We start from the raw sequence: 26,871 nt of genomic DNA on the forward strand, positions 1-26,871 counted from the left end.
GAACTCTACCCGGCCGTCTTTACCCGGGGTACGCCCCGTGGGAAGCCGGCCGTGAAAAAAATGCCCGTTCCTTGTGTAACCGCGTGTTTCCCGACGGCTCCCGGAGCCGTGCCCGCGCCGCGGGGCTGCGCTCAGCCGCCAAGCTCCGCCGCGCCGCCAGGGGGCAGCACAGCCCGCGCCGCGGTGGCTGCCGGGAGCTGTAGTCACGTGGGCCCGCCGGCTCCCCATGGTAACGGCGGCGGCGGGTCCGGCGGGCCCGGGCGGGCGGTGAGTATGGCGGCGTTGCCGCCCTCTGGAGTGGGGCTTTGCTCCCCGTGTGTCTCCCTGGGTTACACCTTCAGAGTTTGCCCACTCGGGCGTAGGGCCCTTGGCCCCTCTCGCTGCCTCCCTGGCTCCTCCGGCCGTGCCCGGGCCCCGGGGAAGCACCTCTCTCCACCCCGGGCCTCCTCGCGAGGCTTGCCATGGGTCTTGCCCTGTGACCCCGTGGGGCTGCGGGGGGCGGTTCGGGTGCGCTCTGTGGCGAGACATGCTGGGGTTGGCGGCCTGGGCGGCGCTCCGCCGCCAGGATACAGCATCCTGGTAGCACCTTTGGCCTCAGAGGCTTTCACTTGGAGAAATGAGACACGGAGCATGTTCCCTGAGCGAGCGGCAGGGAGGAACGGCTGGCTCCCCAGCCACCCACGGCCCCAGGGATCCTTTCTAACGGTGCCTGGAGTATTAGGATGGAGCTGGGATTGACCAGGCCCAAATGGGGTGCTGGAACATCTTGGCTGTCCATCCTTTCACTGGGGTCTTGGCTTGGCTGCTCTTTTGTTGTAAAAAGGAGCCGTTGAGTCTGAAAGATGAAAGGCAGAGCTGAGTTGAGACGAGCCTGGAGTATTTCCTGAATGGCTCCAGGGTTTGGGCAGGGAGTGAGGAGTGAAGGTGTTGGGAAGCCCTGTGACACTGTGCCCAGCCTCCTGTCTCCCTATGCAGCTGGGCTGTGGATGTCTCATAGGAGTCAGGGTTCAGCCCCACAGCTCCACATCAAAACCCTGCCTACATGACTCCCTGAGGATTGTCTTTCTTATTGTGATGTTCTCCTCACAGAATGGGCAAGTGACATCTAGTAACTCCCGGATAGTTTGGGGGAATTTACACTGGATTGTTTGCCTTATTATAGTTTTATAGAATAATATTTCCACAATTCTTACTGTTTGTACCCAGCAGATAGTATTTGTCTGTCCTTTTGTTGCTCTCTTGCTGTTATTTTTTGTTACATAAAGTTCATTGATGACAATTGCCCCCTCAGTCAAGGGGTCCTCAGCACAGCAGGGATTGCATTTCAAGGAGGAGCTGAGGGGACAAATGTCACCATCCCTGCATAACAGGGCCTGCATGGAGATGTCAGATCCCTGACCCAGGGTGGGGGCTTTGGCTGCTGTACCAGCCTGGCTGGGTGCCACTCCTTGACATTTCCCAGGTTCCTGCCATGCATCAAGTCTGGGAGTATTTGGCAGCTTCTCACCTTGGGTCTCTGTTTCTTCACTCCTGAGCCCTGAGAGATTGCTGTATGGAGTGAAGTTTGCAGTGCCTTCAGAAGAATTTTTCCCAGCCCTGTCAGGATATGGAAGAATCCTCAGCATATACTGAAGAACAAATCTGGTAACCTTTTCTTCCGGTTGCAGATATGTTTCAGTAAAAAATACCAAGAACAGAAAATGGACTAAGAAATTACATGGTTTGAACTAATTGGGTAGTTCTTACCTCCTTGTTTATGTGCTGATATTTTATACTTGTTTCACTTACTCTAAATCCTCCACTATTATTCTTCTACTAAAGGCCAGTCTGCCTAAGACCAGAGGGAGCTGTGCTGACTGTCCTCAGATCCTACACTGGTGGCTAAACTCTTCCCAGGTCTTGCCATGTAATTCTCCTGTACCTTTTCTCCCATCATAAAGCTCAATTGAAAATACTGTCCCTGTAGACTTCCTTGGTGAAAGGCTGTTAAACACCTCATGGATTAGCTTGTTGCTTTTAACACAGATTTGTTTCTCTACTCTTCTTTATGCTGCAGTAGAACTGCTTATGTTGCCCATGTGATGAAAAAACACAAATCGGGTGGGAGCAAGGGCAGGCACTTCCTAGTGTCACTGCTGGGGAAACAGAGCTGCATGATCCACTGTCACTGTGCACTACATCTGCTTCAGGGCCTGGGGGATCTGCCAGGGAGAAAATTGATATCCTTTGATAGCAATAGGGACTCTGTGCTCTGCCCTTTGCTGTGGTCCCTGCACTCTCTGGTCACAGCCAGGTCAGCCTCCCAGGGTAAGCACTGAGCCAGCCCTTTATTTTAGGTGTCCCTGGTGCACTCAAGCTACAGCCCTGGATTTTCTGCCTGCTGTGCAGGAGTTTCTCTCCCCGTCTGGCAACTGTGCTTCAATGCCCTTAGAGCCTTGTAAAGTCAAACACATGAGCCTTCAGTGCCCAGCCCACCCTGTGTGTGCATGGAGGGAGGCATTTGCTGCAGTGCAGGGTGAGGTGGTGGCTGGATTCCAGCTTTCCCATGGCTTGGCATCCTGCTGTCCCTGAGGTCTGCCTCCACCTTAGGAACAGGAACACACACCTGAGCTACTCTGTTTCTCTTGCAGGGCAGTGCTCTGCTTAGGTAAAGGGTCATTTTGGGCAGCCATACACTCCTCATACTTCCTCTATTCAGTGTGGAGTTCAGCACCACAGCTGATGAATGGAAATGACCAGCCGTGGCACAAATGTAATCCTGGATATAGGTGGAATTTGCTGATGCATCATCACAGAGGTTGATTTGTCACTGGTATTTTTTTTTTTACCTGAGTGGCCAAGCAAAAACTTGATGTCTTGATTAGGACAGAAATTGATTGTCATCCTCTGGATTTGCACACAAAATGTAGTTCTTCAAGGATGATACTGAAGCTGAGAGGGAACAGTGATGCTTAACTGTGTGGCAAAGCAGCACACCAGGCTGTTGCACCCAAAAGCATTTCTGTGTTGTCCTCATGGACAAATTGTGGCAAACAACACCCTCTACTCTTCAGCTTGAACTTGCTGATGGTCTCAGCTGCTCTGTCTCGGTGTGTGACTGCCCTTGAGACCACTTGTTTCTTGGAGCTGATGTAGGGGAGGGAGGGCTGTTTCCATACAGTTGAAACAGGTTTGTGCCTAGCTACCAGCTGTTGGAGCAGTTTTAGGCACTCAGTTGGTTTCAGATCAATGTTGTTGTTCTTGTTCAAAGTTTTAAATTCTTTGAAGGGATACAAACCCTTATTTTGAAATGTATGTTGGTTTTAAAAGCTGTTTGTTTTGTATTGTTAACTTGCTTGTTCAAGCTTTAATCAAAAGTCCCAGAGCTGTGAGTGAGGAATTTGGTGTGAACTCAGGTCTTGTTTAGAAAAAGATGCTATTCTTTTTAATCATGTAGAGCAGAATATGCAGCCTACAATGGCATAGAAAATAATAACAATTGCAGTTGTCTAATCTTTCCTCCTTGTGACTTTAGGCTGTGTGTGGCTGACAACACATTACCAGGTCAGCTTGCAGTGCATACATTTACAAGCTCTTTTTATTTGAAGTGTGTCACCAAGCTACACTTAAAATAACCTCCACAGCCAAACTGCTCTAACAGTGGGATGATGTTCATGCCCGGGCTCTTAAGGTCTTGTCCTTTCCTGTTGGAACAGGATTGTGAGGAGCTGCCACATTGCCATTAGAGGAGCACATGCTGCAGTGGGCTGGAAGAAAGAATTTTGACTGATGCATACTGGGGTGCACAGAGTATGGAGCGCATGTTGGCCCTGTGCTCTTGTGATGTGACATTTGTACAGGCTGTGGCAGTGCTCCAGTTGATGTCCCAACACTTGTGAGCAAGCTGTGTAACAATAAAAGGTGCTGGCAGAATAATTGTAAGCAAGTGCAGCTGTACAGTCACTCCAACAATGACAGCTTCGGCCTCCGAATTGTGTGTCAATAACTCCAAGCCAAAATCCATTAATTACTTGGCTGGGTTTGAATTCCAGCCTGGCCAGTTCACCCAGGGCTTTTCCTAGCTCATCTTTCTACAATAAAATTTCAAGAGTGTACTTTTATTGCCACTGTGAGATGCAGAACAGACTCCAGGTCCTTTGTTGTAGAGTTGGGTTGGCAGAACTAGGGATTGCATCAAGCTGTGAGCTTCGTCCATCCCAAAACTCCAACTGAATTAAATATAAATGGAAAACTTCCCTGCTGGTAACCAGCAGGGATTTACCCTGGGGCAGGTGATGTTGTTCCTGCCCAGAACTACAGAGATGTGGCAGCTGCTGTCCTGTTGTGACTACAACCTGGCAAGTGAAGATGCCTCCCACCATCTCATCAGGTCTCCTGAATGCTCAGCAGTTGCTTTGTCAAGCTGTCCTTGCAGTAAAGATGGGAGACAGTTTTCAGGTGGACATTAGAGTTGGCCGTGCTGGCAAGCAGGAGGTGTGACTAGGGGAAGGACAGGCACTATGGGCTGGTCTGCATGCATCGTGGCCTGCTTCCTGTGGGGGCATATTCCTGTCATCCTTCCTGCTCCTCCTGCCTCTATCTCTGAGCTCCTGTGTCTCCACAGGGAAACAGTGATAGTGGCTAGCTGTTGGCCAACCTAGGCTTTACCTGAAAGCTGTACTAAAGGCCCTGCTGCTTTCTGATGCAGCTGCTGCTTGCTGCAGACCCCTCCCCTGTGCTGGCCCAGATGCTTCTGCAACTCCATAACAAAACTCCTGTGGAGAGGGGCAAGCTCAGCACATTTTTGTCTGCTACTGTGGGGCTGGGTTCCAGGCAGTGTTAGCTAAGACTGTGCCATGGCCAGACCTCCACCCTGGCAGCCACAGCTGTCAGCAGTACCCCCGTGTCTGTGTCAATCACATCTGTGCTACCGTTGTCACTTACTCCAGATCAGGGTCACATAGGGCTTTTGCTGGCATTTTCACACCTGTGTATATAAGCTGACTGTAAGATTCACAGCCCATGTTACAGCTTCATTAGGCCACATCACTTTTATTTTTACAGCAGGATGATTCACTGATAGCTGTAAAGCTGGGTGGAGATGAGGTACAGATGGCTTTCACTTCGGGCTGGTTTTACAAGGTCATTCACAGCCGGATGAGAGTGCAGGAGATGGCCAAAGTGGCAGTGCATGGCGATTCCACAGTGACAGACCCTCTAGGCAGGAACACTTTAATTCTCCTTGGATTTTAACTTGCTCTTTAACACCTATGTTCACTGCTGTGCTAGGGTCACTTTGTGGTCTGAGTGGGCTTGTGAGCTGGGTGCATCTGCAGCTCAGCGTGTGGAAGCCAAGCTCTGCTCCCTTGTTTACTGGTGGAAATTTGAGCTGGGCAGATGGTGGCATCTGAGCCACAGCTTCTTCACTCTGTGCTAATCGCTGTGAATGTCACAACACAGCCAGGTTTGCTGCTGGGGGCAGATTGGGTAGCAGTGGAATCATGTGGTACATCTCAGTTGTGGGATTCTCTTCCCTGAGGCTTGGAGCCCCTTTGGGCCACAGCTCCCACTGGGATGCAGGTCCCTGTCCTCATCAGGAGTTCCCAGCTTGACTATAAGTGCTAACAAACGATGCAGCCTATGGGCATGGAATGGACTTGGCTCCTTCCTAATGGGTAGCAGCTCTCCTTGAGAATGTGTAGCTCCCTTGGGATCCTGCATGGGATGTTCCATCTCCTACATCCTCTGGCTGAGATGCTGCTTACCTGTGTGCTGGAGACGAGCTGATTCACAGGTTGAGAAGGTCTGGCAAGTGTAGGTCTGTCTGACCCAGCCCTGTGGTGGTGTGAGCTGCTGTGAAGGTACTACAGAGCAACCTCAGGGTCTCCAAGCTACACCTTAACTGCCGCATCTGAGGCTTGTCTTTCAGGTGAGAAAGGAGTGTGTATGTGTATGGCAAGAAAAGGAAGAGTGTGATGGTTGATGCACTGCTTATCCTTCTTTTTATACCTTTTTTTTAAAAAACATGCAAGCGTGTGAGAGCTGGAAGGTGGAAGAACCAGCCAGCCTGCTTGGAATACAAATTCCTGTCGCAGCTGTATCCAGGGGCCCTCCAGGCATAGGAGGCAATAACTGGCTAATGGTTTGTTTTTTCTTTTCCCTTCTCCTCAGGCAAGAGGATGTTGCAGGTATGGTGCAATAGTTCATTCTAGGAAGATTCAGGACACATACATCTGCAGCTCTGTGTCTGCCAGTTTGCTCCTTGCAGGAGACTTTTCTGTAGGACTGCAGTGGGGAGAAATTACTGCCATTCTCTTCTGGGAACAGAGGTGTTGATGTTAGAACAGCTGTGCATTTGCTTCTTGCTGCCTTCTCAGTCCTGAGCTCTGTAGGAAGCCTCTAGCCTTCACTGAGCTTTTCTACAAGAGTGAGAAACATGTTCCTTTTAAAAGCCAGGGCTGAGGTTCTCAACTAGTTGTGTAATCTTGTGAACTGAAGCTTTAAGGAGCAGGGAGAAAAAATAAGCAGACATTTTGGGGCTTGTGGCAGAGTCAGGAGGTTGATGTTGGACACACAGATCTATAGGAGTGGGCTTCAGCTGCCATGTGGGTCCCAGGCAGGCAGACTCTAGTTGCAGACAGGGTGACTGTGCTGGGGCTGCTACCCCATGGCCCTGGCTGGCAGTCAGGCACCAGTGTGTTTGCAGGATACAAGCTTTCCTGCAGATGGCTCTCTTTACATTGTTCTTTGTATCCTCTGGTTTCATGTGAGATGCCAGCCGTGCTTTGACTTTGTCTCAGGAGAGTCTTGGTGAGCTCAGTAAATGGGAGATGTGGTTTCCATCCTGCAGGAAAAGCAGCTCACCCTGCTTTCCTCATGTGGAATTGGGCTGGGTGCTGTGTCCTGACAGGGCAACAGTGTCTTTTATGCTGTCCTTTTGTTTCAGGCCAGCAAAGATGCTGCTGTAGGTGACCGATGCACTTGTGCCTCATGTGCTATGGCTCTACATGGCGTCTGCAGGACCAGACCATGCTAATCTGGGTCCCAAACAGCAGAAGAGCATTGGGCTGGAGTCAGCCACCCTTCCAGCAGAAAGACCTCAGCCGTGCTGGGCCTGGCGCCTTGCTCAGCAGCAAGCAAAACCCATCTGGAATTTAGAGAAGAGATATGTGAATGCTTTCCAGGATCGCATCCTGCTGCCCTCAGGGATCTCTCTGCAGCAATCCTGTTTCTCATGCTCGCCGTCATTATGCCATGCACAGCCCACTGAAGACAGCCTCCAAAGCCCTCCAGACACTGGCTCTGTCACGAGAAGGGTGATGTCTTCCATGCTGATGGAGCCCTGCCTGCTGGCAGAGGAGCGCTCTAGAACTGGGGTCAAAGGCTCTGCCTTCAGATCAGGTCAGCAGGCTTCCAGCTCCTGTAGGCCAGTGCTCAATAACAACTCCTTCCTACGGCCAAGTGGTGCTAAAGTGCCTTTTCTGCAGTCGCTGAAGATGAAAAAGGTGGAAAACACCCAGAGTTTTCCTGCTGCTTCATGGTCCCACTCCGGGGACAATAGACACAGCATCCGTAGCAGCCTGATCAATGGAGCAGTGATGAACAGCAACGTTGTGTCAGAGCAAAACACAATCCCCTCCCTTACCCCTGTGCCAAGCAGTACAGTCCTCAGGAAGGAGCAGTGCTCGTTGGAAGATGCTAAGGGAAGACTCCACAGCTCAAAAGAGAAGGAACCAGAGAAGAGCCTCTTGAAGGCTGTGCAGCATCTACCTAGTCAGGCTGTCACATGCAGAGGCTTTGGATGCCAAGTCGAAAGTTCTGGCCTTATGAATGTGGGCAGCCAGTCCAACCAGAGCAGCAGGAGAAGGCAGCATGTTGGAGTGCAGAGCACCCGGAAAGAAAGCATTGCTCCCCTGAACTTGGAGCTGGGGAGCGGGAGCCATCGCCTTAACAGTAACTCGAGCCTTACAGGCACCTGTGAGGCTGCTGCCCGCACTAAGCAGATCAGTGTCCATCCCTTGGCCTCGCATGCTGACACTCCTGACTGCAGCACTGGCTGCCATCCCGTGGGTGTGCTGAGCCCTCTGTGTGCTGGGGACCGCCTGGCAGGAACAGAGCCTCTGCACTTTGCTGCCATCTCTGAAGTGGCAGCACAGGTGTCCACCATCCAACTGGAGAAAGAGGAGGAACGGGCCCAGGCTGTGGTCCCAGGAAAGCTGAAGTAAGTAGAGGCAGGAGAAGGAGGGAGGCTGCGGCGGGATGTGCCAGGCTGGCTGTTGTGTCCCCATGCATTGGGGAGGATGCACTGTGGGCAGTACGAGGTGGCTATAAGGCTGTGTCTATGAGCAAAACCCAACTGCAGCATCCTAGTGGATGAGGCACCTTCCTGCAGCCCCCAGCTTGACACAGGCACTCAGGATAGCTCCAAGCTGTTCCACCTTCTCCTTCAACCACAGCATGGAATTACTGTGTGGCATTTCTAGTTTGTTCTCCTCAGTTGGAGGCCCTGCCTGCAGTGGTAAGCTCTGCACATATGTTGAATGAAGCCTGCTTTTCAGCCAGGCCTTCCTAGTCAGGCACATGGGTTCATAAAAGAACACAGAGCTAATACAGGATAGAGAGGGTGTGAGGACATGGAGCTCCTGCTTTCCTACTGGGAGAGGGTGTTCTTGTTCCTCTTCTTTCTAGCTGCTCTGGAACGTATTCCTTCTCAGCCTGGTCTGGGGCCTTTCTGTCTTGCTAGCTTGGGATGAGTGCTTGTACATCAGCACTGGAGATGGCTGTGCCCTCATTCCGCTGCCCACATTATCTCATGCTGCCTCATGGTCTTCTGGGTTTTTGGCCTCAGAAAGCATGTACCATTCCTTTTGGTGTGATGTCTTTTGTCCCAGTGCTACTGCTGAGAAGTCACTGCTGGAGCCAAGCCATCCCCAGGATGAAGCAGAGGAAGAACTTCCTGATGGACTGGATGAGAGCTGCAGTCAAGAGGAGTATGAGGACAGTGAGTGCTGGTTCCCCAGGGAGGGCTGTGCTCCATGCCTCAATGTGGGGAGTACAGGAGCTGTCTGGGAGCTGTGGGTGAGCACAGCTGCCCTCCTGTCTTACATTCGTGCTGCCATTTCAGGATGTACTGAACCAAAAGTGAGGTAGCAGCAAGGAGGAACTGCATGGGTTCCTTCTGGGAGCAAGCTAGGACCACTGTCCTTCTCCAGAACTTACCCATCTCCTCTCTGTGCAGGGCTGTCAGCTCTGCTTCCTTCCCTGTTTTTACAATCCCTATTGGTGGGCAAAAGCCAGGATCCAGGGATTTGGGGCAGCTGGAAGGTCCTGTCCCCTGGAGGATGCGTTTCCTCTCTTGTGTGTTTCCCTAACTCTGTGTGCATTCACTCCTTACAGAGACAAAACTTGGGTTTGTTCCCTCCTGCAGGTGACTCGGATGCTTCCTCTGATGCCGATGTGTCATCCAGTGACTCTGTGACTCCCGTATCCAGGTTAGTAGCTGTAAACAGTGCACTGAACTTGGCGTATTTTTCCAGACTTGTCCCAGGATCTGAGAGAATCGCCTGAAGTTGTGTCAGGGGAGGTTTAGGTTGAATATTAGAAAAAGGTTCTTCACCCAAAAGGTGGCTGGGCACTGGAACAGGCTCTCTAGGAGGTGGCCACAGCAGCAAGCCTGACAGAGTTCAGGAAGCATTTGGACAATCCTCTCGGGCACTCTTGGGAATGGTCCTGGGCAGGGCAGGGAGTTAGACTCAATGATCCTTGTGGGTCCCTTCCAAATCAGCATATTCTGTGATTTCATATCTTTGTACTCTGTGGTGACAGAGGAGATGGTAGCATGTGGGGTAAAGGAGTGAAGGCGGGAACAGATGTCCCAGCCAAAGAAAGTTTCCTTGCTACCCTGCAGACTATGTCTCTTGCTACAGACAGAAGCCTGTAAAGTGTTAAGGCTGCATCTACTGCAGCAAAACAGGGGTCTTCATTTCACTGGCACTGACAGTTGCTGAGTTAAGTTTACTGGATTACATAGTGCTCTTCCAGTGTCATTGTCTGGTGGATGAAGCAGAGTGGAGGTGTCCTGGGCCAGAGATTGCAAAAGTTCTTTGGAGTTTCATGTCTCAGCATAGCATTTTAGAAACAAGTCCCGGAGCCTGAGTTTTTCTTTAGCTTTTGGGAGAATCTTTGGGAAGGACTGCTCAGCTTGTGGTCATCCGAGCCCTGCCTTCCATGACTCCTGGCTGACCTTTGTTGGACCTGTTTTTGCCCATCTGGCAGTGGGAGCTGGTCTTGCACCAGGGCTGCCTCAGGCTTTGTTGTCTGCCTGACAACTTGCTGCTTCCAATCATGTCATCACTAATCTGGGAGATGAGCAAGGCTTTCTGTGAGCAAGTGTTGAGCCTTAGGGTGCTGCAGAGCTCTGGGTGTGCACATGCAGTTCTGAAAGTCTTGCAGAAGTAATGTAAACTTGCCCAGCAGCTGTTTCTGGCAGGATGTGTGTGGTTGGCCTCTGGGGCAGATGGGGGAGGCAGTGCTTGGGCTAAATGCCTCTTGCAGCAAGTAGGGAGGGATGTTGACCACTTTTTTATGCAGGCTGTGTGCTGGCCTGGCCTTGAAACCTTTGCAGCTGTCTCCTGCCTTCAGTTTGTTGTGGGCAAAACCATTTTTGTGGCAGAGAATGTTAACCAATATAATCCTTTGCCAGTTAATGAACTTTTAATTATTGATTTCAGTACTGAAAAGAAAAAACAAACAAGGACATCAAGAAAACACCTCTCCTTTCCTGTCCTGGTCTCTAATTCTTTTGTAATAAGCTACACTCAGTCCCTTCAGTGAGGCAAGGTGTGGCCTGAGAGATTGGCGATAGTGTGTTGTAGTTCCTTTTCTTTCGCTGCTCTTTGTTGCTTATTGGATTGCTCTGGTGTGACTTCTTCAACTGGCTGCAGTGGCATATATTTGAATATACATTCTTTGCAAACCCTACTTTTCACTTCATCACAACCTTAATAGAAACATTACAAATTCTATCCCTCCGTCCAGGTATTGAGGCTTGCTGTGGTAAGGTGTACATACAGTGGTTAAAACTCCATCCTTCTTCCCTGCAACACAGCAAAACCATGAAGGTTGCAACACTTAAATCATATGCATTACAATCTCCACCCCTTGTTCCCTTGGACAAGGTTATAGGGTTTGTTGTGTAAAACACTCCACTCCTTGCCCCAGAAAATCACAAACCCCACAGTGGTTACTCGGCATTGCATTCATTGCAGACTCACCCCCTCATTGCTGCAGACTGAGTTACTGACCTTAGTGCCCATTGCTTGCACCACATTGTGATGACGGTGAGGTGCAATTCCTGATACCCAGATTAAGGCTTGTTCCAGCTTCCCTCTTCCTTTCTTACTTTTCACTTTTAGCCAGCTGCCTACTGCTTCATCTTTCTTAGGAATTGCATCGAGTGCCTGGCCCAGCCTGCTGAGGCTCAAGACAAAGTGCTCAAACCAGCTCTTGTCTGCAGTTTATTCCCTAATGTGCCTCCAACTATCTACTTCAGTACTCGGGATGAGACAGGTGAGCCAAGGTCTGTTGTTGCACAGGGTGAGAGTAGCCAGCCCATTATCAGGGTGCAAGCGGTACTAGCACACAGCCTGGAGCTGGCTGGCAGTGGCTGCCCTTAACCTTCCCATGATGAAACCCAGCACTGCTGTGAGATCCAAATGACTGCAGTAAGCTGTGTTGCTTCTGTTGCCTGGAGCATGATTCAGACTGCCACTAAATGTTCCAGTGTCCTGGATCTCCCCCAGCTGTGGAGTCTTCTGCTCCATGATGGTTCTGCAATGAGGGCTGTGCATCCTCGTCTACGGGCCTGGTGCCTGTGCAGCAAACCATAAGAATTTTACGACTGTAGTAAATTCAAGTATTGTGTTTGTTTTCCTTCAGTCTTTAACTTTTTGCCTTCCTAGTGGAAAAGCTGCCTTGGGAGCAGAGGAAGCTGCTGCGATGGAAAATATGCAGAGTCACGCCTAACATAGTGAAGCAAACCATTGGCAGGTCCCACTTCAGAGTGAGCAAAAGTAAGTTGTAGGAGACAACATTGTGTCTTTCCTTGCCTCCAGTGCGTGGACACAGGAAGGCAGACTGCCTGCAAGGAACAGAGCAGAAGCAACACAGGCTTGGCACTGTGGGATGCTGGGTTCACGTCTTTGCCTGTCTGACCTGCAGTAGCCAAGGTCTGTGGGTCCCAGCAGGGTCTGATCTGCCTCTTGGTTTGTTCCTGGGATAGACCATGAGGAATTGCTCCTGGGCTGTCAGGAACTGAGGCAGATGTGAGGCCGGTTTCCTCTGGCTTGCCACTGAGGAGGCTGGCCCTCATATAGTGCCAGGCCCAGCATGCTCCTCCTTGTCTCCATGTACTGAGGAGAAAAGCATCTTCTCTGACCATAGCCAGAGTTCTCACGGTTTGGAATCTTGTTACTGAAGAGATGTGCAGGAGAAGCGCCGCTGAGCATTTGCAGCCTATGATCCGTACTCTGGAATGTGATCTCCTGGAAGTATTTATGGGACTCTTGCATGTATGAGGAGACCTCTGCACGGATTATTTTGGGGCTATAATGAGACATGGAGGGCAGGGGAAGTCCTAAGAAGTTTTGGCATCCTGCGTGTCCCTCAGCAGCACAGCATTCATTAGCCAATTGCTTCATTTGCCAGCTGTAATGCAGAGAAGTCAGGATGCTGGGAATTAAAGGCATTCCTTTGACCCTGTGCCTCTTCAGGTGCTTGTAACCTGCCATATTTGCAAGGATATGACCCACTTGGTTAAGTGGATGCCAGTCACAGCCCTTGCTTTGGCAGCTGTGCAGTAGCAAGTATGAGTGCTTTGTGCTTTAGCTGTGCAGCATCCCTGGCACGCTTCTGCTAGCCCAAGAAGATGGGGTGCTGTGGATTGAGAGAGTGTTGTGGGTGGCAAGGTACTCAGTCATGGACTTTCCTGTTTTTCCTGCAGAAAGCAATGACTGGCTGGGTTGCTGGGGCCACCACATGAAATCCCCAGGCTTCAAAGCCATCAGGGAGCACCAAAAGGTAGGAGCTGGTTTTGGATGACCTCCTTCACATGCATGGAGAGTGTGTTGGAAGCAATTTGTGTGCCCCTCTCCTCAGGGCCAGGTGTTTGCTGTGAAAGCTGTCCCTGCAGTGTCCCTTCCAGAACTGGGAGAGGAGTCCAAGAGATAGGCGTAGCTGGATGAGCATCTCTGCTGTGAGGGTGGCTCTTGTACAGACTGAGGCTGTAGCCAAATTGTGTTTATTTGTGAGCTGCTCTAAATTCAGTCATTGGTGCTTAAAGCAGTCCTTCTTCTGGTGGAACTGAGGGGTAGGGACAGTGCCCTTGCAGCCCGTGCAGCAAAGGCCATGTACCTTACTCCGATCACAGAACAGTCAAGTGTGGCTCATGGCTTGAGAACCTGTGAGGGACCAAAGGTTTGATATCTATCACAAGTACATGCCTACTCTGAAGAGCTGTGATGCTCTAAACTATGCAGGTTGTCCCTGCAAAGCTTCAGGACTAGGTGGAATCAGTTTGGGTGCAATCTTGAGAGGGGAGCAAAAACTATCACCCTGCACTGTATTCAGAACTGACGTATCCTCTGCCAAAGGAGCAGGAAGGAGTGGGCAAGGAGTTGGGGAAGCAGAGAGATCTCATAACATCTGTGTTCCTTTCCAGCTAAACCATTTCCCTGGTTCATTTCAAATTGGAAGGAAGGACCGTCTGTGGCGCAACCTGTTGAAGATGCAGGCTCGCTGTGGGAAAAAGGAGTTTAATTTCTTCCCTCAATCCTTCATCCTGCCCCAGGACATCAAATTACTCAGGAAAGCATGGGAGGAAGGAGCTAGCCGACAGAAATGGATTGTGAAACCAGTAGGTGTAAAGCCGAACTCAATCCTCCATCCTCTTGTAGGTGCAGGCAAAAGATCTGATCCTTTCTTGTTTGTGTTTTGCAGCCAGCATCAGCTAGAGGCATTGGTATCCAGGTCATCCACAAATGGAGCCAGCTCCCCAAAAGGAGACCACTGCTAGTACAGAGGTGAGTGAATATAAAACCAAGGCTGACCCACAGCCTGGCACTTCTCAGTATCTTGTATCTCTGGCTAATTCTGGGCCCCTGGCACTGTGTGGCAAAGCAGAAGTACCTGATTTGCATCTGGAGACTTCTCTGGAGACTGCCTGGTTGTCCTGCTTCTGGATGTTTGTCTCCATCAGCTGCAGCTGGGCTTACTGGAGTGCTGCTGTCTTTGTGCGTATATTTGAGGTCTCAGACACAAACTGGTTTCATGAGCTTTCTGGAGCTTCTGTCTGTCAGGTGGACAGCTTCAGCTCTGCTGTGATCCAGTTCACAGTGCTCTGTACTCTGGGGTTTGGCATGTTTGGAGACAAACAAACCTGCTCCAGTTCACACAAGGACAGTGGGAAGAGAAGTCCCAGGGAAGAGGTGGCAGTTGTCAAAGATTTGTTCTTAACCAAATTAGAATGGTTCAGTAAGAGCCTCAGTACATGCAGACGTTAGTCAGTGGATTTTCTTGAAATAACAGAGTTCTCAGTCTCCTTCCTCTTTTGCAGAAAAGTGGAATAGTTCATCTTGATTTGAGGTTGCTTTCTGGGAAGATTCTTATGAGGGAAGGAAAATTGCAGTGTTTGGCAGGCAGGGAACTGTTGTTTGATTATTAGTTCTCCCTGTCCACTTTCCATGCAAAGAGATAAACTTTCCTACAGAAAATCATGAACTTATGGGATGAATAATCAAATGATTTGGATTAAAATACCCAACTGTTTCTGCTCACTGTACAAAACCATCTGTGGTGTAGTGCATGTCTTAGATGTTCCTGAATATTGTGATCAGCGCTGTGGGTGTGGAAAAGCTACTGTGCCTTAAAACTGGGAAAAAATCTCTTCAAAATGGAACTGAGCAGAAGGAAACACTGTGTATGTGCTGCAGGAGCTCCTTGTGAATGGAAGAGCTGCTCTTTCTCTCTTTTTGTCTGTGATGTGATTAACTTGGAAATGCTGTGCAAAAAGGCTTCTGCATTGATCCCTTGTTTTGCCAGGGCTTCCAAACTGGGGGTTAGAGATGTTCCTGCATATGAAAATCATAACCCTCATGTGCTTACTTCCCTCTGCAGATACCTGCACAAACCCTACCTCATTGGCGGAAAGAAGTTTGACCTGAGGATCTATGTTTACGTCACTTGCTATGATCCCCTCAGGGTCTACCTGTTCAAGGATGGATTGGTTCGCTTTGCCAGCTGCAAGTAGGTTGTACAGGAGAGTGGTGCTGGGGGCTGCCTTGGTGCCCAGGCATCTGTGTCTGTGGTACCCACCTTGGCTGGGGCAGGAGGGAGTCATCCCTTATAAGGGTGATGCTTAAAACTGTATCTTGTTTGCTTAAGAAGCAGTGTGGAAACACACGGGGTCGCTGCAGGTGACTGTTGAAAGGGAATGTGAGACGTTGCTGCCTACATACAGCCTTCCCAATGAAAGATCAGCTCAGTGTGAACCAGTTCTTGAAATATGTCATCTGTGCTTCATTCTGCATAAAAGCTGGCACAGCAGAAACTGAGATGTTTCTTCTAGTTTTCGTTGTGTTGCCTCAGGCTGCTGCAGTTCCATCAGTGCTTCTGCTCACTGATGCTCTGGCTTTTATTTCTTGAGGATATGCTATGAGGGTGGGATTGCATTCCACTGTCCCAAGGCATCCTGTTCTGTCTTGTGTTTTGTTCCATTAGCTCTGGGCCTGTGGGGACAGAGAGCTGTGGGCAGCAGGGCTGGTGGATGGCTGACAGTGGTCTTAGATGAGAACAGGGTCTGTACCTGCCTTGTGGACATGGGGACAGCCACTTCAGTCTCAGGCAGCTTGTGTTCCTCTTGCCTTTTTCAGGTACTCCTCCTCAATGGAGAGCCTCAGCAACAAGTTCATGCACTTGACCAACTACAGTGTGAACAAGAAGAACACGGAGTACAAACCCAACTCAGATGAGACTGCTTGTCAGGGACACAAATGGTAGGTGCTGGTTTTAGGGTACAAGGTGGCTGTTTCTATTTCCCATTAAGTCAGACTTTTTTCAATATTCTTACCCCAAACTTGAACTGGCTTTCTGTATCATCTGCTCCCACTTGGGAAACTGAAAGAACAGAGTGATTTTAGCATAAGTTAGGTGTCAATGGAATCTGGATGGTCTCCCTGACTTGTGACTCATCCTGTCCAGTGCTGCGTGAGCTGTAGGTGCTGTTCATCCTGCCTGTATCTGTGCCATTCCCTGCTTCCAACGCTGAATTCCTCTCTGCTCATTCATCCCCTTCTCCTGTTGTGGGGGCGATGGGATGTGGTTAAAACAGAATCTGATTGGTTTTTGTTAGATATTGAATTGATGATGCTTAAATTGGCTAGATGGGAGCTTCTGCCCATCTCACTCTTGACTTTCCTGTGGAGGCAGAAAAGGGGACAGCCCTGGTTCTGAGCTGTTAATTTATGTGCTACTCAGTGGGAATAGGAGCAGTGGTGCCATTTCTAACCTTTGCGGGGAGGCTGAAATCTTGCAGGAGTTCCCATTCCTAGCTGTCCCATGGATGAATGGATGCAAGCCCCAGGAACTTGTCTCTGATTCCATGATGGTGTTTGAACCCTTTTAAAAATAGTGCAGGATAGAGTTCTCAATTCTCAGCCTGGGCAGGCTACTACACTTCAAAGGGATTTGCAGAAGGTGTTTTTCTGTGGCCAGCTTGCTTAGACACTTGCTGCACAGTGGTCTCTTCCTCCACGGGGACTTTTAGCCGGTCTGCTGCCTCTCAGCAGTTGCAGTTGCATGGAGGTGGGGTTGTGTGGGTTTTCCATACTTGCATGCAAGTCAAAGCTGGCTGCTTCTATGTTAAAGATAAGTGTGGCTGTAATCCACTCCGTCTTGTATGCAGGAAGCGTGACCTTTGGATTCCTGGCCATTAGCCACATGGTCTCACTTGAGAAATATCTGAGCATCCTTGGCTCAGTGTCATAGTAGCTTGCAGTACTCACTGTGGTGTGGGAAACTCCTGTAAAAGCATAGATGCTCCCCCATACCATCTTGTTACCCACATTATTTTCATCCCTGAAGCCTCAGTGAAGTGGCTTTAGCTAAAACATTTTTGGGGTCTTGTTGGATCCCTGCTGAGCTACTTTGCAGTGCTGCGGGGGAAGGCCTGCAGGAAGGGGAGGTTTGCTGAGGACATGGAGGGGGAGGGAAGAGAAGATCTGGGCCTGACTTACCTTGCTCATGTGCTAATTTGGGACTGTGCTGAGAGAAGTCTATGACAGATTCATGTTCCTAGTGTCTTGGACCTTCAAGACCAGGGGCCAGGCTGCAGAGAGCAGCAGCTAGGAGCTGAGAGGGTTGAGGATGTCAGGAGGATTGCTATGCCAGGGAAGAGTGCTGTCAGGGTTCCCCTCTGTTGCTTTCACCACCTGCAGCAAGGGGCTACAGAGCTACCTCCTTTGCTTTCTCTCTCACAGGGCACTCAAAGCTCTCTGGAGTTACCTGACCCAGAAGGGAGTTAATAGTGAGGCCATCTGGGAGAAGATTAAGGACATCGTTATCAAAACCATCATTGCGTGAGTCTTGGCACTCCTTGATCTGTGTGTCAGTGAGATGCACCTTGGCCCCTTTGTCCAGTCCCTTCTCAGCCTGGTCCTTTTGCTCTTAATTAAAATGGTATCACTGCTGTTGCCTTCAGTATTTCTCTGCAGATCCCTCCTTTCATCTTGTTACTTATGCTCCTGCTACAGTAGCTGCAGTGGGTAAATAGATCTTACATTTCCCTGACCTGCCTGAAGGCCAGGAAGATGCAGTGTACCCAAAATTGTCCAGCTTGCCACCTGCTCCTCTGCTTTGCCTGGGAGCCTGAGAGAATGGTCCCTGGTGCAGGATAAATCTTGTATTCAGAGGTGGATGCTACCTGACACAGCAGGGATGCTCAGGATGCAGTGCTGAATCCATACATGGTGAAGCAGCAGCAGCAGCAGCAGCTCACAGGCCTATGTTGATCCCTCAGCCCACCTGCTCCTGCAGCATGTGGCTGCATTACACTTCCAGAACCGTCACCACGTTCTGTGAACAGCCAGAGCTCTGCTGTCTGACTGTTGGAAAGAAGCATTTTTTACTTGGCTTGCAGTTCTGAGCCCTATGTGAACAGCCTGGTGAAGATGTACGTGCGCCGGCCGTATTGTTGCCATGAGCTGTTTGGGTTTGATATCATGCTGGATGAGAACCTCAAGCCCTGGATCTTAGAAGTCAACATTTCCCCAAGGTAAAGCATATTCTGAGCCACAGCAGAGTGGATAATGGCCTTTCTTTTATTACAAAGTGAGTTTGGCTTGCAATGTCCTCTGTAGCCTGTGCTGAAAGACCATGGGCTTTGAAGCCTCCCTCTCCAGATTGCAGGAATCAAAGCCCTCCCTGTCTGTAAAAGCAACATTCATCTGCAGTTCAGAAAGCTTTGCTGGGCATGCTCCAGCTAGAGCCAGGGAAAAATATGTTAAAAAAGGGAGGCCAAGGAAGGATGTGTCTTGTGCAGAACGGGTGATGGCAGAGATTTCTTTGCGTGGGCAGAAGCAATCAGCAGTTCCACTGCCTCGTGCACCATTCTTTGCTTCCTGTCAGCATTCGGCCGTGTGGTGTCGGCTGTGCAGGCAGGGCCAGGAGCTGCAGTGTAACTGAGTATGGCCTCTCCTGCCTGCGAGAGTGGGTGGGCATGAGCTGTACACAGAGCCATGTATGTGGGGCTCTGGGGATGGATTTACCTATTTCTAGCTAACTTGGGAAAAGATGGGAAAATTAACTATTTCTGGTAGGAAGCCCCCCTGTCAAAGAGCTGTTGTCAGGATTTTTCTCTGAGTGTCCTGTGGCTGGTTTCATGAGGGAAGCAACAGGTTGGTGTTTGTATCCTGGTCACTAATAAGCCAGGGATTGATCTTAGGCCCATGGAGCTCAATACCTCCATTCTAGCATTCAGGCTGCTGTGATGCTTCCTCTCTGCAGCCTCCACTCCAACTCCCCACTGGATGTGAGCATCAAGGGCCAGATGATTCGGGACCTCCTCAACCTTGCTGGTTTTGTTCTGCCAAGCAGTGTGGCCTCAAGGACACAGACAACAAGTGGCTCTACCTTCAGGTTAGCCCACTTCTCTGTCAGAGAAGGAGGCTTTTTTCTTGAGGGATTTCATCTGGGGGGGGGGCGCTGCTTGGAGCCCAGCAAACACTGGCTCCTAGCTGTTGAGAACCTGTGCTTAGTGGTGCTTCAACTGTGGGTCCAGAGAACTTGCCTCATTGCCTGAGTATCTGGTTCCTGTGGTCTCTTCAAGGCAGAAAGATTTATGCCCTCTCTGCAGATCCATAGTTGGAAATGAGGCCAATGTAATTTGGGCTTGCTCTGCAGTTAATCAAGTTGTGCTCTCTTGTCCTTACTCCTGCCAGAACTAATATGATGCTAAGTTTCACTGCCTGTCTGTTTGCTTGGAGGACTGGCTGGCTCTGTTGGGGCTGGATCCACTTACCCTCTGACTTACCAGAACTGACATGCTGCTTCCTGGAGCAAGAGGAGCACCTGTTATTTTGCAAATACTGGAGTGAGCAGTTCTTTAGGCAGGACTGCAGGTGTCATGCTGCCAACCTATGGGTGGAGGGGTGCACAGTCTTCATAGCTAACGTGGCTGTTTTTTGCAGAATGCTAATTCCTGGGTATGTGTCCAGCCAGGCCCCTAATTCTTCTATGTTTCACCACAGCTAGGGCTTATCCTGGTTTCAGACTGGATGGCTGGAAGGAAACCAGTCTGTTTCCTGCAGCAGAATGGCTACTAACTATATGTCACTGAAGGGTCAGCTTGCTGGGTGAAGCACCAGCATGCAGTGATGTGTGGGTGTGCCAAAAGATGGGACTCTTGCCCTCTGAGTGCCCTGTGCCTTCAGTGGAGAAGCTTGGAACATGGGCCTGTTCCAGATGGGCAGTTCTCACCAGCTATCTGCGGTGCTTTGATCACACGCTGGTTTGCCACTTCCAGTGGAAGTGCTGAAGGGCAGGTGTCCTCATAAAGACCTGCAGGGGATTAAATGGATCCTTAACATGGTTCAGATGTTGCATTACATGGTTTCTTGCATCCAGAGGCAGGCTTGTTTAATTGTATTTCCTGCCCTGGGAAGCATATGAAGGGTTTTTTTTTTGCATTTGCTAGAATTCCAGTAGATATGTATGCTCCCCAAGCACCGTGCAACGCAGACTCAAGGTTCTGCTCTCCCTGTTTGGATCTGCACACAAGTTTTGCAGCAGCAGAAATAGAAAGCTATGTTGATAGATGGGTTAAATAGTTTTCAACAAATATCTCCCAGATTCTGGCGTCCCCAAATGGTTTAGTTGGCACTTAGAATAGATGGTTGCTGGTCAGATAGTACAAAAGGCCAGGACTTCCCATGTCATGTGGCTAAATTTGAGTCCTGAGCATACTTGGATATTGCCAGAGGAAGTTCTTGATCTAAGAGTCCTCTTCTTCCTTGTACAGTACCAATACTGAGTACTTGTACCCCCATCCCTGTGCTTGCCGTTAGGAAGCTGTGTTCCAAGTGGGATGTAAGTGTGAGGTCCCACCAGGCTTCCTGTGCTGTGAATCACGTCATGGTGTGTCTTTGACCCTATTGCATCCTATGTGAGTGTCACTTTTTGGGCATTTCCACACTGAAATGCCTTCATGAGGGGCTGACAGAGCCCTCCTAATTTCCCTGCCCACATCCTTCCCAGGTTCTGTGCTGATGCACAAGGTCATGGATCCGTAACTAATCTCGGAACTAGTGAAATCCTTGGAGAAAGTGTTCTCTCCTCCATATCATTTTCATGAGAGTGTCATTACTCTCTCAGAAGTTGCTGGGAGCAGCTCTGCCATGACAGGACTTTGTCTTCTCCACTTAAATGCTCTATTGTCTCTCGTGTCCTCAGTCTGGGCAGTGCTTTGAAGGAGAAGCCCAAGCCAGCAGCTGAGCATTTGAAAGCAGAGAAGATGAAGAAGGCCTATTACTTGATGCAGAAGATACCTGACCAGGTACAAAACAACCTCCTCTGTTTTTTGCACCATCATGCCAGGCCCATGTCCCATCCAGTCCCACATGTCAATCCCTCTTTCTTCCTCAGATTGTGCTCTTCTCTGGGGTCAGCCAGATCCAGTGGGCTCCAGTGGGTTACAAGACAGTTGGTCAGAAATAAATTTGGTTTGCTTAAGCCACTGTCTGACTGACTCATCTGTACATTAAAAGAGGTGTGTGCTGAGATGCACATTACCCACCGGTCCCCAAATAGAGTGAGCACTGCCTGTTCCTTCTTATGTCTCTGTGCAGCTCTTACAGCCTTTGTCAGCTGACCCCCATGCTGGGTTAGTAGGGCCACTAGCCTTTGTGCCTCCTGGAATTATATTTAAGAGAGGTTGGGCTGCAGAATTTGTGTTCTGTTCAATTCTGAGCAGTGTTGGTGTCACCATTGAGCCTAGATTCCTTCCACAGTTTCCATGTAGCCTTTGTCCCAAAGATCTCAGACACATGGAGACCTCTGCTTGAGAGATGCTTCTCTCTGACCTTAGGTTGCTCTTGTCTGCAGGATTTTTATTCTTCTGTCTTGGACATCCTGACTCCAGATGATGTTCGCATCCTGGTGGAGACAGAGGATGAGTATTCCCGGCGCGGGCAGTTCGAGCGGGTGTTCCCCAGCCACATCTCCATGCGGTACCTGCGTTTCTTTGAGCAGCCTCGTTACTTTAACATCCTGGTAACCCAGTGGGAGCTCAAATACTACTTGAATAGACACAAAGGTAACTGCCCTCCAAAGCCTGGCACAGCCACCTGACTCAGGCAGGCTGCCTGCCAGCAGTCGTGGGAGACTTCTGAGCTGTGCATGTTGAGGGGGAGCTGCCTGCCTGCATACTAACCCCTAGGAAATGTGTTACCTTCCCAGACTGCTTCAAACATCACAAAAAGCTTACTCTGACTTGATGAGAGGTGATGACTGTTCTGGAATGCACAGCACCAGCACTTCTAGGTGCCCTGGGCATAAAGCAGACCAGGATTTTGCCTTCAACCTGTAGCTTTGGCGTCTTACTGCTCTCTCTTGAGGGAGAAACAAGCTGGATTTGCTGGGCTTTGCTCCTGACAAATGATCTATGAAAGAAAAATTTGGCCCATTCTCTGGTCTCCTGCAGTTTCTAATTGATGAAAAACACTGTGCAAATAGAAATTTTTCCTAAACACTGGAAATCTAGCTAAATTTCCATCCTTTCAGGACACAATTCTGTATTTCAATAAAAAAATTATCCTTTAATGAGGCATAGCTGGGCTGGACCAATTCCTTCTCACCCAGGGTTGTCTCTATTAGGGCGGGAGTATAAGCTATTTGGAAGAGAGAGCAAATGTGGTCTAGCATGAAAGGCTAGAGATAATTAAAATATATTGCATCTCAGGGCTTTCCATCCAATATCTGATCTAGATGGAGAGGCTTCTGGAGGAGCTAGCTCTCCACTGCAGTGATTGTATGTGTGCTTCTCACCTGACTATCAAGGAGAGAAAGAAGAATAATGCTTTTATCACTTTTCACTGGTGTTAAAGAAAGTATTGAAGGGGTCAGTGACAATCTTTCACAGAGAGATGGTATATTATAGCCTTCTCTGGCTGTGTTGTCATCATGTGTCATCCTTTGCCTTGCTAATATCTTTGCTGGATGACCTTCCATCAACTAGAAAAAAGATTCTGTCATCATCCTCACTGAAGTGCTGCCCTGAACTTTGCTGCTCAGGCAAGGGTCCCGGTTCAGTGCTCCAGCTTCCCCAGAGAAACCAAGCAAGCAGATTTGCTCTTATCCCATCATTGGTCTTTACCTCTGAACAGAACTCACCCTTCCCCTATCACCTTCCTGTTCCCCTGTGTTCCATACAGCACACCTCTTTTCCTAGCCAGCAAGATGCAAAGCTCAGGTCCACAGACCCAGGACAAGGCATCTGAGCTGCCCTGCTCCCCTTGGCCCCCAACATGTGAGGGTTTTTTTATAAGGTTCTGGGGTTTGCTGAAATGTCACCCAAGGAACAGGCTTTGGACAGCAAAGATTTCTCCTGGTATCTTATAGAAAACCACAGTAATCCCAGCTGGATAGCATCAACGTATTAGCCATTGCTCTGCTGGTTCTTAATTCTAGCTTTCTGCTATGACCCTAAGGCTCTTAAATAAGAAAACAGGATGGGAGTAGTCCTGGATTTCTCAATATTTCTGGGTTGGCCAAGAGCAGGGTGTTTGGCTGTAGTGGGGACAGTTAGCAGGAAGCCCTGGAGGAAGCAGAGCCTGTTCAGTGCAGTTGAACACATGGCTCTACTTCAAAATGACCTTGCTGTACTCTGGAGCACCACAGCTTGTGTGTGGTGAGAGGATTGGTCCCTTCCAGTCATACCAACGATGATCTTGGCCTGTGCCAGTCCTGCCCTGTCAGGGATGAAGTCTCAGCCCATGTTGAGCTCTTGATGGATCCTGGTACGGATGAGATGATGCACTGGAATGCTGCAGTTGATGAATGCTGATGAGTGCAAGGAGGAGGTTGCCTGAGCTGCCCTCCTCTGGGAAAGGGGTTGATGACAGCAAAGCTGCTCTACATTTGCACGGTGGGAACTTTCACTGGTGCAGCCCAAATCAGGTACTGCTGTTGGCAGGCACTGGGCTCAGGGGGACAGCCAATCTGGTCTAATTTGGCAAATCCTCTGTTGCCCCAGTTTTCCTGTTTCGCTGAGCCTGCTGCAAGGAATGTCTTGGCTCCCTGGGAGGAAGGCAAGCACTGCAGCAGCCCACGCACTGATGTTTGCTTGTACAAAGGGTGAACGCCCTTGGTTTACCCCGTGTTTGCTGGCACTCAAGCACGTGTTCAAGTAGTTATTGCATAGCATGTTCTCTGTGGTCAGTGCAGCATATTTGCATGAGCTGGGAAGGCTTAACTCTCTGTAAACCTGGCTGTTTGTTTTCACTTCTTGTCTTCTGTCACTTCCCAGGTCTGGAGCTACTGAAGAACTGGTGTGTCAAAGGGTACCACACTGGGGCAGGGACGGATTTGGCCCAGATGGTACGTATAACTGTGGATAAGGTAGGCAGAGATGGTTGTTTACCTGCACAGAGTTGGGTAGAGATCCTGCTTGTTCTGCCTCCTCTGGCTCCAGTCTTACCTGTTTGCCTTCTTCCATCTTTGCCAAGGCCTCCAGGAGTCTGGAAAAACCCATGCTGCCCTATTTCCCACAAACGTGAAGTCATGAACAGTATATCTGATCTGCAAGTATTTTGCATCTGAATATCCTTGGATGCACTGGGCACAGCCCTACATATTTGGCAACTGTTCTGCCCATTGTTCCTCTTTGTGAGGGAGTCGTCTCTGTCTGTCACTCCTGTGCCTTACAGCAGAATGCTACTCTGAAAGAAACCCACTCTTTTGACCTCGAGATGCTCTACTCCCACTTTCAGCAGAGGGATTCATTAGGCAGAGAGCAAAGATTGCTCTGTTTGCTATTCTGGGAACAGTCTGGTGGCAGTGACAGTGCGCAGCAGTGTTCTAGCTGAAGCTCTCTAGGGCAGCCTATAGCAAAGCACAGCAGGCTTGAGGGATTTTTGCCATGACTTAAATAGCCATTCTGTTGTCTTCCTCTCCTCCTGCAGTGGTCATTGCCAAAGTCGTTCTTCCTCCAGAAGAGTAGCATTCAGTCAAACAGCTTCAGCAAACTGGAACTGGGCAGTCTGGGGTGAGTTTGCACTGGCCGTGACATTCATGGTGTTCATAGTGTGGCTTTTGGACTGGTGTCCTGGTAGAAAACTGGCAGCCCAAAAAGCAGCTTTTTTTGAGGGGGAGGAGCAGGTTGGTTTGCAGTCTGTGAATCCTCTGCTCTTTGCAGAGCCAACAGATGGGGTTGGCATGATGTCTCTGCAACTGGGCATGTCTCCTTGGCACTGTACACCCAGCTTAAATGTGAGTGAAGCTCAGAACAGCCAGATTAGGTGGTGCTTGAAGCTGTCATGGTCAGAACATGCTGACAAGATATTCCCCTCGTTGGAACTTGTATCACTTCTGTTGACACTGATGTGGTTACCAGTGAGTAGAGGCTCTCAGCTGCAGCAGTGGCTGGGGGAACAGTGAGGCCGCTGCTGCAGCTGAGGTCTGTTGCACTCTCCCAGCTTCTCCGAGCAAAGCTGGGCTGCTGACAGCTTCCTGCAGAGGTGGAGGACTGGAGTTAGTCTGGGTGAGCCAAAGTGAAGGGGAGGCACATCCCTGGTCTCTGGTTCTAAGAAAAAGATCATAACTGTTCCTGTGCTGAGGCCAGGGTGGAGTTGGGTTTACACAAAGACAGGGAGACTAAGCTGTGACCCTGAAGTCCCACTGATATTGGGATACCTGTTTGGGTCAGTGATGCTGCCTGAGTCGGGAGATACAGAGTAGGTGAGCCTGGCAGCCCTGTCTCTGAGTCCATGTGTTGTGATAAAGCAGTTTATTGTTGCACCATGGTCCTGTTGGTCCTTTTTCACTGTCCCTAAGAAGCTTGGGGTCTCCTTTTTGTTGCAGCACGTGCTTCCCTTCAGCTGGTGAAAATCTCACAAGTTGCCTAGATCCCAGCCCTACTCAGAGCTTACCTCTCAGCAAGTGCACTGGTGGAGCCAACCAGAGACCTCCTGGCTGCCTCTCTGACACTGCCCTGGCGATGTGACCAAGCAGCCACCATCCCTCCCTGGGGACACATCAACCTACCTCAAAGGAAGAGACAGAAGCTGGCTCTGTAGAGCAAGAACTGTGGGAGCCCCTAGCACTGCACACTTGTTCTGGGCCTGGTTGTAGAGAGGGATGTTTTCCTGGGCAAAGAGGAGACCCGTGTGACTTCAGTTTCTAAAACAAGTGGCAAAGCCTGAGGAAGTGGGAGTTATCTGGCCTTTCTCCTAGACTGTTCTGAAAGCCGGACATGGTGGTTTCTTGCTGCATGGGAGCGTGGCTGAGCCTGCCCTTGTCCCCAGTCAGCACAGGCTAAGCCCTTGCTTACCTGTGTCTGTCTTGAGTTGCTGGCGGCCGAGTCTGCTCTTGCCCTGCTGCAGCCTGGTCCCTGGAGATAAGTCCCCAGTCCTCATGCCTGGGAGGAAGTAAAACTGTCCAGTTTTATCCTTTCTGAATGTCTGTGTCAACATCCTGCCCTCCCCAACAGGCAGCAGGCCCTGCAGGAGACCTCAGGCTTGCACATCGCAGCTCAAGAGAGACCATGGGTACCAGTGTGGCTCCAGTTTGTTGTGGGGCTGTGGGGCTGCTGGGGAGGGAGCATCCTTCTCAAGGCCACTGGCTCTCTGGTGTGCCCTGCAGCATGTGTGCACAGACTGCAGGCTAGTGCTCTTCTCCTGGGTCAGCTCTCTGTTTTCCCTTTGTTTCTCAAGGATTTCTATTAAATTTTAACACTCTCCCGGTTTTCATCTGCCTTCCTTTCCCTGTCTTCTGCATCTGATGGGAAGCTCACCCCTTCCCATGCTTCACTGAGCTCTCGTACAGGGAGGGTTTGTGCTACCACCCCACTTTCCCCTGTCCTTCCCAGAGCTGGGGGTAATTCTTGTTCCCCTGTGGCAGGTAAACATACCTCCCTGCATGGAAGAGCAGCTCCTAGCATAGCTGCCTGTGGTCTTGGGGTCTTATGTCTTAGGGACTACCTGTGTGTCATTAACCAAGGGGAATAGTGCAGTCCAGCCTTGCAGGAGGGGTAGGAAGGGTTGGGTGCCCAGAGCTGGCCCTTGCTGTTTCAGGGTTCTGTGCCCCCAGTATGGAAGGCGAATGCTGGGTGCTTGGGCAGGTTCTTGG

General features: G+C 50.0%; 1 protein-coding gene across 1 annotated transcript; it reads left to right on the top strand.

Moving 5' to 3' along the window:
• Positions 1–175: 175 nt before the first annotated feature.
• On the top strand, positions 176–26,480 carry TTLL4 (tubulin tyrosine ligase like 4). Its single transcript, XM_058840280.1, has 19 exons — positions 176–267; positions 6,926–8,200; positions 8,871–8,980; positions 9,407–9,470; positions 11,423–11,547; positions 11,940–12,050; positions 12,980–13,056; positions 13,697–13,891; positions 13,975–14,057; positions 15,151–15,279; positions 15,906–16,028; positions 17,511–17,609; positions 18,170–18,304; positions 19,036–19,167; positions 20,980–21,082; positions 21,631–21,841; positions 24,053–24,123; positions 24,708–24,790; positions 25,606–26,480. Exons 2-19 carry the CDS (start codon positions 6,987–6,989, stop codon positions 25,745–25,747), a joined length of 3,207 nt encoding a protein of 1,068 aa, XP_058696263.1. The 5' UTR covers positions 176–267; positions 6,926–6,986; the 3' UTR covers positions 25,748–26,480.
• Positions 26,481–26,871: the final 391 nt, after the last annotated feature.

This window comes from Poecile atricapillus, chromosome 5 (assembly GCF_030490865.1).
Source record: "Poecile atricapillus isolate bPoeAtr1 chromosome 5, bPoeAtr1.hap1, whole genome shotgun sequence".
NCBI classification, from domain to species: domain Eukaryota; kingdom Metazoa; phylum Chordata; class Aves; order Passeriformes; family Paridae; genus Poecile; species Poecile atricapillus.